This window comes from Aotus nancymaae, unplaced genomic scaffold, assembly GCF_030222135.1.
Source record: "Aotus nancymaae isolate 86718 unplaced genomic scaffold, 86718_ANA_hifiasm-v0.15.2.pri h1tg000017l, whole genome shotgun sequence".
NCBI classification, from domain to species: domain Eukaryota; kingdom Metazoa; phylum Chordata; class Mammalia; order Primates; family Aotidae; genus Aotus; species Aotus nancymaae.
Window position 1 is genome coordinate 11109056 of NW_026988429.1, and position 17177 is coordinate 11126232.

Consider the following 17177-nt stretch of genomic DNA (forward strand, 5'->3'; position numbering starts at 1 on the left):
GGCCCCAAATTCACTAAAAATGAAATAAATCTTACTTTTATATTCTAAGTGATTATGTCTCTTCATCTTAATCATAATTTACTTGTTTAAAAAAGCCATTCAGAAATACATACAACTGACAAGGTATGAAGTAGAAGAGTACTTCAGTAAAGAAGAAAATACGGTCTAACTGTCTTCTGTTCTTGCTATTAAAACACAAGTAATAGCTCTTTTTTTTTTTTTTTTTTTTTTTTTGAGACAGAGTCTTGCTCTGTCGTCCAGGCTGGAGTGCAGTGACGCTATCTCAGCTTACTGCAACCTCCACCTCCTGGGTTCAAGCGATTTTCCTTCCTTTGTCACCCGAGTAGCTGGGACTATAGGCGTGCGCCACCACACCCAGCTAATTTTGGTATTTTTAGTAGAGATGGGATTTCACCATATTGGTCACACTGGTCTTGAACTTGTGACCTTGTGATCTGCCTGCCTCGGCCTCCCAAAGTGCTGGGATTACAGGTGTGAGTCACCACGCCCAGCTGTGGTTTTTTGTTTTTGTTTTTTTGTTTGTTTTGGAGATAGAGCCTCAGTCTGTTGCCCAGGCTGGAGTGCAGTGACATGATCTCAGCTGACTGCAACATCTGCCTGCTGGGTTCAAGCAATTCTCATGCCTCAGCCTGTTGAGTACCTGGGACTACAGGTGTGTGCCACTATGGCCAGCTAATTTTTTTGTATTTTTAGTAGAGATGAAGTTTCACCATGTTGGCCAGGCTGGTCTTGAACTCCTGACCTCAAGTTATCTGTCTACTTTGGCCTCCCAAAGTGCTGGATTTACAAGTGTGAGCCACCATGCCTGGCAGTAATACCTCTTGTAGTGACCAGAAAGCAGATTGTTGGCTAGGTGTGGTGGCTCACACCGCTAATCCCAGTACTTTGGGAGGCTTAGACGGGCAGATCGCTTGACCCCAGGAGTTTGAGTCCAGCCTAGGCAACATGGTGAAAACCCTGTCTCTGCCCCCTTCCCCCCAAAAATTACAATAAAATTAATAATAAAATAATAATAAAAATACAATAACTTAGCTGGATGTGGTGACGCACATACATCTATAGTCCTAACTACTTAGGAGGCTGAAATGGGAGGATCACGTGAGCCCAGGAGGTCGAAGCTGCAGTGAACCCTGATTGGGCCACTACACTCCAGCCTGGGCAACAAAGAGAGATGCTGTCTCAAAGGGAAAAAAAGCAGATTGTTTGTACAGTTCATTAGAAGACATTGTAAGAAAATATATAAATGTTTCATATTATAATTTTTTTGAGATGGAGTTTTACTCGTCGTACAGGCTGGAGTGAAGTGGCACAATCTTGGCTCACTGCAGCCTCCACCTCCTGGGTTCAAGCTGTTCTCCTGCCTCAGCCTCCCGAGTAGCTGGGATTACAGGCGCCCACCACCAAGCTCAGCAAATGTTTGTAGTTTTAGTAGAGATGGGGTTTCACCATGTTGGCCAGGCTGGTCTTGAACTCCTGACAGGTGATCCACCCGCCTGTGCCTCCCAGAGTGCTGAGATTACAGACATGAGTCATCATGCCTGGCCTCATGCTATAATTTCTTACATAGCCAACACTTATTTGTCCTTTTTATTTCAGTCATCCTAGCAGGTGTAAAATAGTATCTCAGGTGGTTTTGATTTATATTTCTCTGAAATAAAATTATGTGGAGCATCTTTTCTTGTGCTTATGGGCCATTTGTATATCTACTTTGAAGAAATATCAGGATCCTTTGCCCATTTTTTAATTGGATAATATGTCTTTGTTATTGAATTATAATAGTTCTTTATTCCATATGTAAGTTTCTTATCTGATAGATAATTTGCAAAAATTTTCTCCCATTCTGTGGGTTGTGTTTCACTTTCTTGGTGGTATGCTTTGAAGCACAAAAGTTCTAATTTTGACAATGTCCCATTTATGTATTTTTTTTCATTTGTTGTGCATTTGGTACCATATCTAGAAAACCACTGCCTAATTCAAAGTGACGAAGATTTAAACCAGTATGTTCTTCTAAGAGTTTTATAGTTTTAACTCTTACATTTAGATCTTTGATCCATTTGGAATTAATTTTTATGTATGAAATGAGGTAAAGGGCCAGTTTTATTCTTTTGCATGTGAATATTCAGTTGTCCCAATATTTTTTGTTGAAAAGACTATTCTTTTTTGTTTGTTTGTTTTGTTTTGTTTTTTGAGATGGAATCTGGCTCGATCACCAGGCTGGAGTGCAGTTGTGCAATCTTGGCTCACTGCAACCTTCATCTCCCAAGTTCAACTGATCCTCCTGTCTCAACCTCCTAAGTAGCTGGGACTGCAGGTTCGCACCACCACACCCAGCTAATTTTTTTGTATTTTTAGTAAAGATGGGGTTTCACCATAATGGCCTAGATGGTCTCGATCTCTTGACCTCATGATCTGCCCACCTCTGCCTCCCAAAGTGGTGGGATTACAGGTGTGAGCCACCCACACCCAGCCTGAAAAGACTATTCTTAACCCAATGCATTGTCTTGGCACTCTTGTTGAAAATAAGTTGAGTATAAATGAGGGTTTATTTCTAGACTCTCAATCTAGTCTGTTGTCTGGTGTTTTTTTTTGTTTGTTTGATTTTTAAACAGGGTCTCACTCTGTCACCCAGGCTGGAGTGCAGTGGTGTGATCTTGGCTCACTGCATCTTCCGCTTCCCAGGCTCAAGCAGTCCTCCAGCCTGAGCCTTCCAAGTAGTTGGGACCACAGGTGCAAGCCACCATGCCTGGCTAATTTTTTTATTTTTTATAGAGATGGGATTTTGCCATGTTGCCCAGACTGGTGTCAAACTTCTGAGCTCAAAGTAATCTGCCCATCTCAGTATCCCAAAGTGCTGAGATTACAGGCATGAGCCACCATGCCCAGCCTATATGTTTGTCTTTATGCCAGTACTACACTGTCTTGATTTCTGTAGCTTCATAGTAAGCTTTGAAATCCAGAAGAGTGAGAGTCTTCCAACTTTGTTCTTTTTCAAGATTGTTTTGGGTATTCTGTGTCCCTTTCATTTCTGTATTGTAGAATCAGCTTGTCATTTTCTGCAAAGAAGCCAACTAGGATTTGAATGGGATTCTGTCAAATCTGTAGATTAGTTGAGAGAGTATTGCTATCTTAATAATATTAAATCTGCTAATCCATGAACATGGGCTATATTTCCATGTATGTAGGTCTTCCTTAATTTCTTTTGACAAACTTTTGTAATTATCACAGTGAGTTTTGCCCTTCCGTTGAATTTATTCCTAAGCATAGATGGTCCCCAGTTTTTGATGATTTTGCGTATGATTTTTTGATCTTACAGTAGTGCAAAAGCAATACAGGTTCAATAGAAACGGAACTTTAAGTACATACAACCATGCTGTTTTTCATTTTCAGTGCAGTGTTCAATAAATTACATAAAATAGGCTTTATTAGGTGATTTTGCCCAACCGTAGGGTTACATAAATGTTCTGAGCACATTTAACGTAGAGTAGGCTAAGCTATGATGTTTGGTAGGTTAGGTGTACTGAATGCATTTTCAACTTAAAATGAGTTTATCAAGTTTATTAGGACATAACCCCATTGTAAGTCAAGGAGCATCTGTACTCTTTTTACTATTGTAAATGGAATTTTATTTTACTTGTTTATTTATTTTGAAATGGGTTCTCTGTTGCCTAGGCTGGAGTGCAGTGGTGCCATCATGACTCATTGCAGCCTCAATCTCTCAGGCTCAAGTGATCTTCCCATCTCAGCCTTCCAAGTAGCTGGGACCATGTGCACATGCCACCACAGCTGGCTGAATTTTAAATTTTTTGTAGAGGTGAAATTTTGTTACATTGCAAACGCTTGTCTCAAAATCCTGGGCTCAAGTGGTTCCTGCCTCGGCCTCCGAAAACATTGGGATTACGGGCATGAGCCACCATGCTCAGCTGTTTTTTTATTTTTCTTTTTGGATGGCTTATTGCAACTGTATAGACAAACAATTGATTTTTTTGCGTATAGATTGTATGTCCTACAATGTTACTGAACTTGTTTATTCATTCCAAGAGGTTTTTATGGGTTTTTTTTGTTTGTTTTTTGGTTTGTTTTCTTTGAGATGGAGTCTCCCTCTGTTGCCCAGGCTGGAGTGCAGTGGTACAATCTCGGCTCACTGCGACCTCTACCTCCCAGATTCAGGCGATTCTCCTGCCTCAGCCTCCTGAATAGGTGGGATTACAGGCATGCACGATGACGCCCAGCTACTTTTTGTATTTTTAGTAGAGGTGGGGTTTCGCCAGTTGGCCAGGCTGGTCTCAAACTCCTGACCTCAATTGATTTACCCGTCTCGCCCTCCCAAAGTGCTAGGATTATAGACGTGAGCGACCGTGCCTGGTCCCAAGAGTTTTTTAGTGGATTCCTTAGGACTTTCTGTATACAAGGTCATGCCATCTGCAAATAAAGATCATTTTGCTTCTTCCTTTATATCTGGATGCCCTTCATTTACTCTGGATAGATCCTCCAGTAAAATACAAAATAGAAGTGGCAAGAGTGGATACCCTTGTCTTGTTCTGATCTTAGGGGAAAGCATCCAGTCTTTCACCAGTATATAATATTTGCTAAGTTTTTGGTAGATGCCCTTTATCAGATGAGGAAGTTTTATTCTTTTTAATACGTTTATTGCCATCTACTTCAAATCCACCTGACAAATCTTGTGCACCTAATAAATGATCAATATATACATAATGCATAAAAACTTTTATGATAATTTAAATCTCCTTAAAAATGAATATGAACAAATCTATCATGTAATAAACACTTTCTTCCATTTTCTTTTCTCACAAAAGCTCTCTCAAATTTGTTGTTTGTTTTATGCTAAATAATCAAATAATCCTTTGTAGTGGCATAACATACCAAATATACTTTCATTTTATTTTATGTTTCTGTCTTAACTCTTTTTTCTCTTACTATAAGAAAATCCTTGAAATTAGATAATTTCTAAAGGAAAAGGGGTCTTTTAGCTCACAATTCTGGAGGCTAGAAGGGCCAAGATTGGGCGACTGCGTCTGGTCAACTTCTGGCGAGGGCCTCATGCTGTGTCATAACATGGCAGAGTAACAGAAGGGGAAGTGGGCACATGCAAAGAGGCCAAACAGTTGTAAGTGACAGGCAGCCTCACTTTAAAACAGCTCACTCTTGAGGGAACTAATTCAGTCCTGAGAGAGCAAGAACTCCCTTTTGGGATAAGGACCACCTAAAGACACCACCTTCCAACACCACCTCCTTGGGGACCAAGCCACAGCATGAGCTTTGGTGGGGATGAACCATAGCAGATACCTAATGGAAAAAATAGACTTATTCCTTGAGATACACGTATGAAGTGAACAGATTATTCCCACAGACTCTAACTGGTTAGTTTTCCAGTAACCCAGTTGTGTGAAATACTTTGTGACAGGCCAGGCATGGTAGCTTATGCCTGTAATTCGAGCACTTTGGGAGGCCAACGTGAAAGGATCATTTGAGCCTAGGAGTTCAAAATCAGCCTAGCCAACATACTGGGACCTCATCTCTACAAAATTTTTTTTAATTAGCCAGGTGCGATGGCACACACCTATAGTTCACTTATGTGGGAGGCTGAGGCAGGAAGATCATATAAGCCCAGATACTGAGTCTGCAGTGAGTTGTGATTGTGCCATTGTGCTCCAGCCTGGGCAACAGAGTAAGACTTTCTCTCAAAAAAAATTTTTTTTTAATTTTGTTGGAACTACCTTAAGTTAGCATTTACAAAATAATGAAATGTTTAGGGTCCTTCCTGCTCTAAGAACAGCATGTAGATACATCTGGGAGTTCTCATATTGATCATGGTTGTCTGTTCTTTCCCTCTGAGCACTTTTGTCCTTGTTACATGATAGACCCTGCTGATTTTTTCTGTTGGTATTAGTGTTGCTACAGTATATACAGATGAGGAAAAAATAAATTACAATAAAACTAGAGCCATGTGTGAAATGAGCGATGTTTCAAATTAATGAAGGAGGATGGAATTGTTTGCTTAGTTCTCTCTTAAAGCTATATATCTGGGGAAGGAATTTTGGAGGAATACCATGAAGTCCTCCTGGGAATAAGGATATTACAAATGTAAACAGGTACCTTAGTGCTCCTTGACCAAGTGAGGTTGTTGAATATTTTAGGCACACTTTCTTTTGGAGTGCAGTGGCACGATCTCAGCTCACTGCAACCTCTGCCTCCTGGGTTCAAGTGATTATCCTGGCTCAGCCTCTGGAGCAGCTGGGATTACAGACATCTGCCACCATGCCCAGCTAATTTTTGTATTGTTAGTAGACATGAGGTTTCACCACATTGGCCCCAGCTGGTCTTGAACTCCTGACGTCAAGTGATCCACCCACCTTCACCTCCCAAAGTTCTGGGATTACAGGTCTGAGCCACTGTTCCTGGCCCACACTTTCTTTTTTACATTATTGTACTATATGATTACATTTTTATATGTTTAAAAACTAATATTCCTCAATGCAATTCTACTTTATTTTTCAGATTTATACTATGGTGGGGAAGCTTTCTCTGTAGAGCAGCCACAGTCTTTTACTTGTCCCTATTGTGGAAAAATGGGCTATACGGAGACATCTCTTCAAGAGCATGTTACTTCTGAACACGCAGAAACATCAACAGAAGTGGTAAGTGAAGCAGCAGCCTTATGACTAAAATGATGTTGTAAAGCACATTATTTCTAACATTAATAAAGCTAGGTCACTGTCATCTACTTCCTGCTCAGTGTACTGATACTGTTTGCAAAATTAAAATCATCTTTTAACAGCAAATTTTATACATCATGGGAGGCTGCATTTTTTTTTTTGAGACGGAGTTTCGCTCTTGTTACCCAGGCTGGAGTGCAATGGCGCGACCTTGGCTCACTGCAACCTCCGGGGAGGCTGCATTTTTGCAAAATAATACCCCGTACTGTCACTGGGTTTCTTAACCTGTAGCTAAAACCACAGCATGTTGTCTTGACCAAATTCAGGAGGCCTTTATTCAATGCACTGTGAAAAATTAAAAGGACAGCAGTCTGCAGTGCATCTCTTGTTATAGTATCTTTGCTATCTGCTTAGTTTTTCTTCTACAAGGAACTTTACAAGAAAATTTTAAAACCTTTGGTAGTATCATAATTATCGATTGTCACATCTCATTGTATCATATCGCTGATCTTACCTGGTTTTTATCAGATCACATCTCTTGCTTCCTAGGTCAAAGCTCTGAGATCCCTAGAAGTTCTTCCTATCCTGATCTTTCCAGTGGCTAAAGGCCATGGACCCAGAATAATACACAAAGAAAGTCTTACCTTGAAAGCTTTTTGGAGTTTTCACTTGACATCTGAGTCAGCATGCATCCACCTTCAAGAAATGATAAAGTACACCTAAAAGAGTCTCTCCCCCACCTCTTTACCATTGATAATAATAGGTAAAGTGAAGGCTTTGTATGGAACCTATAGATAATGAATTGGGAGAATTTTGTCACAAGTAATTGCACATTGTATCAACTAATAGGCCCCTAAATGTACTCAAAACAAATTAATTGAAACCCGGAGAAATAAAGTAGCATGCTCAATGGCATATAGCCTAGTAAGGGGCAGGAGCAGGTGTGTGGACTCAGCTAGAGTCCCTCTGGGTTCCACAGTCTCTACTTAACTCTGCTACAGCTATGCATAAAATACAGGTTTACTTTTATTCCCATTGACACTGCTAATTTGATGCTTGAAGTTGTTATAACATAGTTCAAACAGTAGATAAATTTATTTTATATAGAACTCAAGCCAAATTTTACTGTCTTAACAGCTCAGAAATGCTCTGATCTTACACCTAGGAGAGCCTCAAACTACAGTTGTCACATTTTACTACTATTCTTAGTTTGTTCTTTTTATTCTGTAAAGTGACTTTGGTTCCTTTTGGTACAGTCCCACATACCAATATGAAGAATCCTGACTCAGTTGCATCTCCATAATGGTGGTTGTGGAAAACTTTCAATCATTTTTCTTTGATTTAATTTTTGTTAAGTTTGGGTCCTTTACCTAAATACAATAAGGCAAACATAGGGTTCTTATTGTAAATTAGGCATCCTTAAAATCATTATCAGACTGCACAGTGACTCATGCCTGTAATCCCAACACTTTGGGAGGCTGAGGCAGGAGCATCACTTGAGCCCAGAAGTTTCAGATCAGCCTGGACAACAAAGTGGGTTCTTGTCTCCACAAAATTTAAAAATTAGCTGAATGTGGAGGCACATGCCCATGGTCCCAGCTACTTGAGAGGTTGAGGTGGGAGAACTGCTTGAGCTCAGGAGGTTGAGGCTGCAGTGAGCCATGATTGTGCCACTGCACTGCCCTGCAGCTTGGGTGACAGAACAAGACACCATCTCCCAAAAATAATAATTATTATTATTATCAGCCAATAGGCCCTAGTATAGTATTTTCATCACCCCACAGGGGCAAGGCAACTACCTAGTTTTCCATATCCTTGCCTCTGGTTGTTTTTATTTGTTTGTTTGTTTTCCCCCTGAGAGTAAATTCTCAGAATTTGTGTATCTGGCATATCTGATACACAGTTTGAAAATTAAATACTCACCACCTACAAATGGTTTCATTGTCTGTTTCTCGTGAGTTGTGTTTATGCCATCATTAAGTTTCCTGGCTTTTGGTACATAGCCCAAGGCAGTTGTCACTCTGTATTTTCAAGGATTTATCTCTCTTCGTTAGCCCTTAGTCTTTGCATGAGTACCTTATCAGCCTCTGTTCCCACCCATACACCCAGACATTTCAAAGTGAAAAGTGGCAAGCAAAGAAGAATCTTTGATATAAAATTACGGGATTTCTTCAGGTCATGTGGGTCAAGTCCTAGAGGAAGGACTGGCATTCAGCAGGTGCACCCAAGTGTAGCATGATGACTGGTATCCATTTTGAAGGATTGATGCCTATGCCATACCAGTTGTTAAGTGTTTTGAATGCCTCTCTGTACATATGTGAAACATATCAACTCCAGTGTGCTACAGTTATATGTAAATATCCAGGTGACATTAATGTGTGTCCCCTCTCACCCCTTAATGTTTTGCATTTTTAAATTAGGGAATTCAAGAGTGATTTACATCATTTTGGTTTAGGGGATTATATCTACACAACTTGCTATATCTCCTTTTCTATTCCTCTTAACATGTTCCTTTCTAAATGCTGTTTGCTGTCTTGCTTTGTCCATGTTACCTTCATGTGTCCTCTAGACCAGGGTTCCCCAACCCCTGGTCCACGAATGGAGCATGGCCTGTTAGGAACCATGCCACAGAGCAGGAGGTGAGCAGTGGGCCAGCCGGCATTTCCACCTGAGCTCCGCCTCCTGTCGGATCAGCAGCATCATTAGATTCTCACAGGAGCACAGGCTCTTTTGTGAACTGCTTTCTGATTTCTTTGGAATTATTTTTCAGTATAACTAAATAACTTTTCAAGTTTTGTGAATTCCCAAGATGTCATCATACACATAAGTTTTTGTGCAAGAATCATGTTTAAAAGTAAAACATAACTGCTTTTTAGGACTTTCTAAATTACATGTAAATGCTGCTTTCTGGAAGCCAGTGACAAATCTAACTTGAGCATTATGACGGGTAGAATGGAATTGAGAGGGAAAATAAATTTAATTGAAGTAATTCACAATTATAAGTTAATTTCACTTACAGTTGAACACAAGTGTTCACTGCAACAACAGAAAATTAGATTGTAATCTAGTTGAACAGTGTGCTCACTCAACTTTTGAAAGGGCCTTTATTTATATTTGGCAAAATGGATGGCCAAGGTGCAGGTAGCTACAAGCTAGATGGTTTTATAAGGCCCAAAAGGGGTTTCTTGACCATGTAGCATAGATCATCCACTAGTGCTTTATGTATATTCTCAAAGCAAAACTCCAGTGTCAGTCTTGTATTCATTATATCTGCAGATTTTGTAGGATAAACTAATACCTTTAATTGGACAGGAGATCCAAAAGCCTGAAGTTGTCATTGGCCATGGCAGATAGTTAGCTCAATGGAATGTCTTTCTTTTAATAGGCATTAAAGTATAACACATGTCAAGGGGTTTTGTGTATTGGCTTTAAATTCAGATGGCTCTTTTTGGGTCATTACTACTTTGTGGAAAAAGAGTGTTTTAAACACTCCCTTCATACATTCCCTCCATTCAGAAAATTTCTTGGCATAATAAGCCTGGATGTTTCTGTAGCTGAGTTCTAAGAGCTGCTCAAAAGCAGAGACATGAATTGTACTCCAGTTTGAAGAAATAATGAAAAATACACACCAATTAAAAAAAAATTTTTTTTGGTAGAGACTGGGTCTTACCACACTCTGTGTGGCCCAGACTGGTCTCAAACTCTTGGCTGCAAGTGATCCTCCTGCCTCAGTCTTTCAAATTGTTGGGGTTATAGGGTTAAGCCAGTGTGCCCTGCCCCAATTTTGGCTCCAGTTTTTAAAAAGAGATGAAATTCATATGAACTTTAATGCTGGCAGGAACTATGCTTGTTTCTTGATAATGTTTTAACCTAAAGTGTTAAGTTAGCTCTGATTTGGTACTCAGTAAATGCTTAATGGATTAGTCCATGGTAGCAAAATTATACAATATAACGAATTTAGCAGTCAGAACTTTAACTTTACCAGTTCACCTGGATTTCATAGCATAGATCTTTGAATTAGAAATAGGAATATGGAGCCGGGCGCGGTGGCTCAAACCTGTAATCTCAGCACTTTGGGAGGCCGAGGCGGGTGGATCACGAGGTCAAGAGATCAAGACCATCCTGGTCAACATGGTGAAACCCCGTCTCTACTAAAAATACAAAAAAATTAGCTGGGCATGGTGGCGCGTGCCTGTAATCCCAGCTACTCAGGAGGCTGAGGCAGGAGAATTGCCTGAACCCAGGAGGCAGAGGTTGCGGTGAGCCGAGATCGCACCATTGCACTCCAGCCTGGGTAACGAGCGAAACTCCGTCTTAAAAAAAAAAAAAGAAATAGGAATATGGTTATAAAGAGTAGTTTTTAAAGCTGTACATAGTACCCAGAGAGAGAATGCTGTCTGATGTGGTTGTATCAGTTCAAGAGAGAGGCTAGAGGAAATCCAGACTTGCTGTAGAATGGTTAATAATTGTATGGAAAAGAATGTGTAAGCTGTTGCTTTTTAAAAAAAAAAAAAAAAAAGTCACACATGCTGACTTTGGGTTCTTTTTTAATGGACATATAGCCTGTGTCATAGGGGGAAAGTTCTGTACATTCAATAGTGACTTGGTGTTTATATATGAAGTAATGACTTCAGAAGATAATGTTTTAAAGACATCGGCAACAAACTGCTAAAATGTGCCCTGACTGGTTGCTGACTGGCAGTCATGCCCTGGGACCACATGGAAAGATGGAGACTCTGTAACATTCTTGGGATGGGGCCTCATCTCAGTTGGTAAAGGCTTCTAAAGGGGCTACAGATAAAAAACAAAATTGATGGTGACCCTCAGTGGCAAGGTGAAGGAGAAGAGGAAGACTCGAGCAGTAGCAGAGACAACACTGAGAATAGCAGACACATTTGTGAATACAGTTTTTCTTTTGTTATGTTAAGAAACAATGACATTTGGTGTTTCATATAACAGAGTAAATACAGTTTTTCAATACTATTGTATATTTAAGTTATATTTACCAAACTTACCTAATCAACCAGGACCTTTGTCAAAATAGATTGTTAAATCCCTCTATTTCCAGGACTAGGAAACTGTATTTTTAACAAGTGCTCCAGATGATTGTGTATTCTTAGCCAAATTAAAGAAACACTGACTTAAGCCAGTTAAGTAAACTTTAATTGATAAGTTGTTATAATTTTAAGCTTGTGTGTTATGTGGAATTTTCCTGTATGAATAATAGATATTACTATATCATGTGGCAGTGGAAGTATGATAAATCCTAATGTTGACAAGCTGTCAATACCCTAAAATTAGCCTGTAAGATGTATTAAGCACCACGACGTGGAAGTAAAGGCACACTCAAAACTAAGCAGTGTTTATGTCCCTGAGTGGCACAGTAGCTTGCTTTCTCTCTCCTGCTGCCACTTCCCATCGCCTCTTTTCCATTTCTCCTGCCCCCTTTGCTCTCTTTTTTCTTTCTTTCTCGTTCCCTTCATTTCCTCTTAGAAAACACAGCCTTGAGAACAAGCGTTTTTGTCTTAAAGCATGAGTTAGCTTGCTAAATATAAAATGTAAAACCTAGGCCAGGCACGGTGGCTCACTCCTGTAATCCCAGCACTTTGGGAGGGCAAGGCAGGCAGATCACAGGGTCAAAAGATCCAGATCATCCTGGCTAACATGGTGAAACCCTGTCTCTACTAAAAATACAAAAACTAGCTGGGTGTGGTGGTGTGTGCCTATAGTCCCAGCTACTCTGGACTAGGAAGAGAATCGCTTAAACCTGGGAGGCAGAGGTTGCAGTGAGCCGAGATGGCACCACTGAACTCCAGCCTGGTGACAGAGCGAGACTTCGTCTCAAAAAAGGAAAACCTAAAAGATGACCATGCGTCTGTGGTTGTATCAGCATCTGAGCTTAGTTTTCCTTTCCAAGTCCTCATCTGAGTTAACTTTATGTGGCCCAAGTGTGGTAACGTCTTCCACTCGGTTCTCAATCTAGCCTCTTGATTTTCTATGCCAGCTGTCAACCTGGGTGATCCTCCCACCACAGTTAATTTCTTGTCCTTAGTAATTCTTTATCGCTAGTCATTATGAAAGTTTGGTTGGTTGATTGGTTAGTTTTATATTATTTCTCTCTGAATGAAGCAGTTCTGAATACCTTCATCCTGCCATCTTAGCAGAGTTACTCCAATGAAATAAAAAAGATTTTGAGTATAGAACCAAAGCCAATACACAATATGGAAGGATCTTGACATTCTTTTTATTTTACATCCTCGTCTCAGAGATGCTTTTCTAATTGTTAAATTATCTATCTTATTAGGACATTCTTAGTACTTTTGGTATCTGTGTTTCCCATTCTGTTTTCCTTCTAGGAATCTATATCCTTGAGGAGACTTTTCTCATCTACCAACATTTTTATGTCCCCTCAAGTACTGAAGCCTCTGCAGCTATATTTATATAGCTCAAGTTTTCTGTAGATTTTACCAAAAGGCCAGCCTAAAGCAAAGTATCTTAAAAGAAAGATGCCTTTTCCTTTTGGTGGTTATTTTCTCTTTAAATAAAAATCGTATACAGCTTTATAATATTGTAATAAAACTGTAACTCATCTCTTGTTAATATTTTCAAAATGAGTCTCTAAGGTGGCTTGTTTCTTTTATTTTTAAATAACTGGATTTTTTATTCTGTTTCTCCAAACATTGCTGGTCTTTTTCTTTTTTTCTTTTCTTTTTTTAAAAGCAAGTCTGGCCAGAGTTTAAAACCAAAAACAAATCATACTGTCCTGCATCTCTCAAAGAGTTTACAATTTAGCTAGGTAACACAGAAATACATGGAAAGTAAAATATGTATATCAGCTACTACCAGGTAATGTCAGAGTACCGGAATGGTACAGATGGTAACATATACATTCCTAATAAAGAGAGAGTTGATCATCTGTAAACTTGTGAACAGATACAGCTACCTTTCTGACAGAGGAAAGAATCTCTGGTATCTTCTAAGAAGGCATAGGCATGTCTATTTACTTCTTTTTCTTGTTTGCCTCATCACATTCCATTTTGACCTCTCTAGTTCTTTTGCACACTGTAATGCTTAAATGTTATTTCTCATGAACATGTTTAGGTTTTCCTGAGGATATTTCTGAGAGTCCTGAGTCACATAATCAGGACAGCTCATTAGGCATAAGAGAGACTGGTATCAAATCAGAGTTGAACTTTCAGGGGACTTCTGCTTTCTGGTTGTTAGAAGATGGGAAGTTATGTTTGTTTGGGTTCCAGGAATCAGAGCAGTTTGTTTTCCCTCCATACCCTAGAATTGTCCTTCCAAGTCTCACCTTTCCCATCTGCCCTCCTCTCCAGCGCTACTACCTATTCCCACTGTGCCATCAGCAGACAATAAGTTTGACTGATTGCCTAGATTTTGCCTAGGTGAAAGAATTTTTGCACATGGACTGGCAAGATGAATCACATATCCTGTCTTTAACCCTCTTATTTATGGATAGACACACAAGTCCACCACTTTAACTGTGTACTTCCTGGGGCTCCCTTTGGTCATGTCGCTTGCTTCTGATATTTCTTCGTGGCTCTCTTCTTTAAGATTGAAGTTGTTCATACTTCAAGGCTTGGCTACCACTGTTAGACCATTATCTGTCCATTTGGATTTCAGAAGAGTAAGGGCCTTTCCTCTTTAAAAAGTTCCTCATTCTTTCTAGCCTTCCCCTCTCCTTCCCTCTGTTTTACCAATTTTGTTAACTATAGAAACCACCTTCCCAACCTGTCGTCCACTCCCTGAACCTTGACTATGTACACACCATTTTATTCCTACTTTCTCCTATCTCTTACTGAAAGGCCCATGGAAAGTCAATCTTCTACTCCTTGAGCCTGACCTGGTCACAAGCTTCTGCCCTATCACCCATTTCTTTAGGAAATAAGATTTAAAAATGGGCTTCCATATTATATTCCCCTTGGAAGTCACGGTCATGAATTTATAGAGCACATTTGCATATTATCAGTAATCATAATTTGTCTTACATTCAACAGATATATGTTTGCACAGTTGGATTTAATCAGACCTCTGCTGTCTTATTTGGGAATTGGCTCTCAAGTGTAGCTTACTTTGGAGAAGTGTGCCATAGGCTTATATCAGTCTTTACCATTCAAGACTAGAATTAAACATAAATGTGCACTAAATGGCACATTTTAAAGTTTTTTAATGGAAACTATTTTGCTAGACTATGCAAACGAATCAGGCAAGCTGTTAGAAGGCCCTGCCAGAGATCAAGTTTAGTGTGTGTGAAACTGTTGTGTTTGACCCTGAGGGACCTTGTGTGAACAGTTTTAGGCTTCTACTGCTTTTCACTAATTCAGGGTCTGCTGTGATTTTTTTTGGTTAAAACTTGATAATAGTAAAACTTACAGCAGAATACTCGTCTGGAAAGATGTCTTATTGATGTTCATTTATTAAGCCTGCTTTCTTTACTTCCATTTCAGATTTGTCCAATATGTGCAGCATTACCTGGAGGCGATCCTAATCATGTCACGGATGACTTTGCAGCTCATCTTACACTTGAACACAGAGCCCCTAGAGATTTAATATCCTTTTAAGAGATGACAAGGAAAAGAGTTGTTTGTAATGTTTGTCATTCTGATTTTTCTGTTTTGGAGACAGGATCTCACTGTGTCAACCTGGCTGGTCTCAAATTTCTGAGCTCAAGTGATCCTCCTGCTTCAGCCTCTTGAGTAGCTGGGACTATAGGCATACACTTGCCACTGCATCCAGCTTGTCATTTTAATTATTTTTAAGGATAGTATCCCCAAAAAGAGGAAAACTAATCTCCAAATTATTTTTACTTATTTGAACTTTTCCTAAAAGTGACTCAGTGTTGAGATGCAATTTATTTCTCTTTTTATATATTCTCACTATTATATGAACCATTTTCATTAAGTGAAAGTTGACTTGCCTTTCATCTTTAGTTCATTACAATCAGATTTTTTTTTAAGGCAGTTTGACCAGATTATGTATTCCAGGATAGCCTTTTCATACAAATGCGGAAAATGTTACTCCAAATTAAAATTTAATTAGTTAAATATGAAAAGCCATTATTTGCTTTCCCTCTCTGTTCCTTCGCTGCCTTACCCTGTTGTGGGTGTGGTGTGGTGGGATGGTGGGGAGAGGGGGTGCATCTTGGTGTTCCTTTCCTTTTTAGGGTCCCGTTCTCCGGAGAGAGCCATTTGCCACCCAGTTCCTGAGTAGATTATAGGACAAGGTCAGGTCTAGCTTTAATTTCTTTTTTTCTTTTTTTCTTTCTTTCTTTCTTTCTTTTTTAAGACAGAGTCTTGCTCTTGTCACTCAGGCTGGAGTGGAGTGCAGTGGCAGAATCTCAGCTCACTGCAACCTTTGCCTCCTGGGTTCAAGCAATTCTCCTGCCTCAGCTTCCCAAGTAGCTGGGAAGCTGGAAAGGAGAGTCACTTAATTCTTTATGCCCAGCTAATTTTTGTATTTTTTAGTAGAGACAACGTTTCACCATGTTGGCCAGGCTGGTCTCAAACTCCTGACCTCAGGTGATCCACCTGCTTCTGCTTCCTAAAGTGCTGGGATCACAGGCATGAGCCACTGTGCCCCGCCTCCTGCTTTTATTTCTGCATTCCCTTCCCTATCTCTCAACAGTTCCTGGCAATGTTCCCTGAGATTACTGGCCTACTTAATTTGGTGGACTCAGTGCTTCTGGTTTCAGGTTATGAATTGTTCTTCTAAAACTATCACTGGCTGGGCGCAGTAGCTCACGCCTATACTCCCAGCACTTTGAAAGACCGAGGTGGGAGGATCAGTTGAGCCCAGAAGTTTGAAACCAGCCTGGGCAAATAGAAGACCCCGTCTCTACCAAAACAATGAGCTGGGCATGGTGGCACATACCTGTGGTCCCAGCTACTCAAGAGGTTGAGGTAGGAAGATGGCTTGAACCTATGAGCTCAAGGCTACAGTCACCTATGATTGCACCACTGCACTCCAGCCTGGCAACAAAGTGAGACCCTATCTCAAAATACATACATATATATATATATATATAATCATATAAATTATCAAATATATATTATAATCATATAAATTATCAAATATACAAATATAATCATCATATTATTTTCTCTAGAACCCAAACCATCCTCATGAATGTGATGGAACACTGCATGGACGGTGATACCTGAAGGCCTCCTGGAGCTACCCATCTGGTCCTTAAATAACTTTAGAACCATCAGCTGAAAAACTGAGAAGCCAGCAAAAAAAATTAATCTGCATTATAAAGCTGGTCTGTTTGGTGCTTTAAAGGATCTCTTCTGTATGATCTGACCTCCTCCACCTCTCGTTTGCTTTTGTGGAAACGTAGGGCTGTCTTCATGAGTTTTGACAGTTCTTTGTGACTCAGGACCTTTTTCAGTTCAACTCGCACTCAGCTGTGTAAGATGGTTGAGGCTGCTGGGAATTTGACTTCATGATAAATGTCATGTT

The 17177-nt window shown here is 39.9% G+C and overlaps 1 protein-coding gene across 2 annotated transcripts in view; it reads left to right on the plus strand.

The window, feature by feature from the left end:
- Window positions 1-17177, plus strand: part of KCMF1 (potassium channel modulatory factor 1) — an 85219-nt gene that overhangs the window by 54979 nt on the left and 13063 nt on the right. For both annotated transcript variants that reach the window (XM_012438989.3, XM_012438988.1), the window contains exons 3-4: window positions 6538-6677; window positions 15164-15265. In XM_012438989.3, the coding sequence (XP_012294412.1) occupies window positions 6538-6677; window positions 15164-15265 (242 nt within the window). The remainder of the gene's footprint in view (window positions 1-6537; window positions 6678-15163; window positions 15266-17177) is intronic.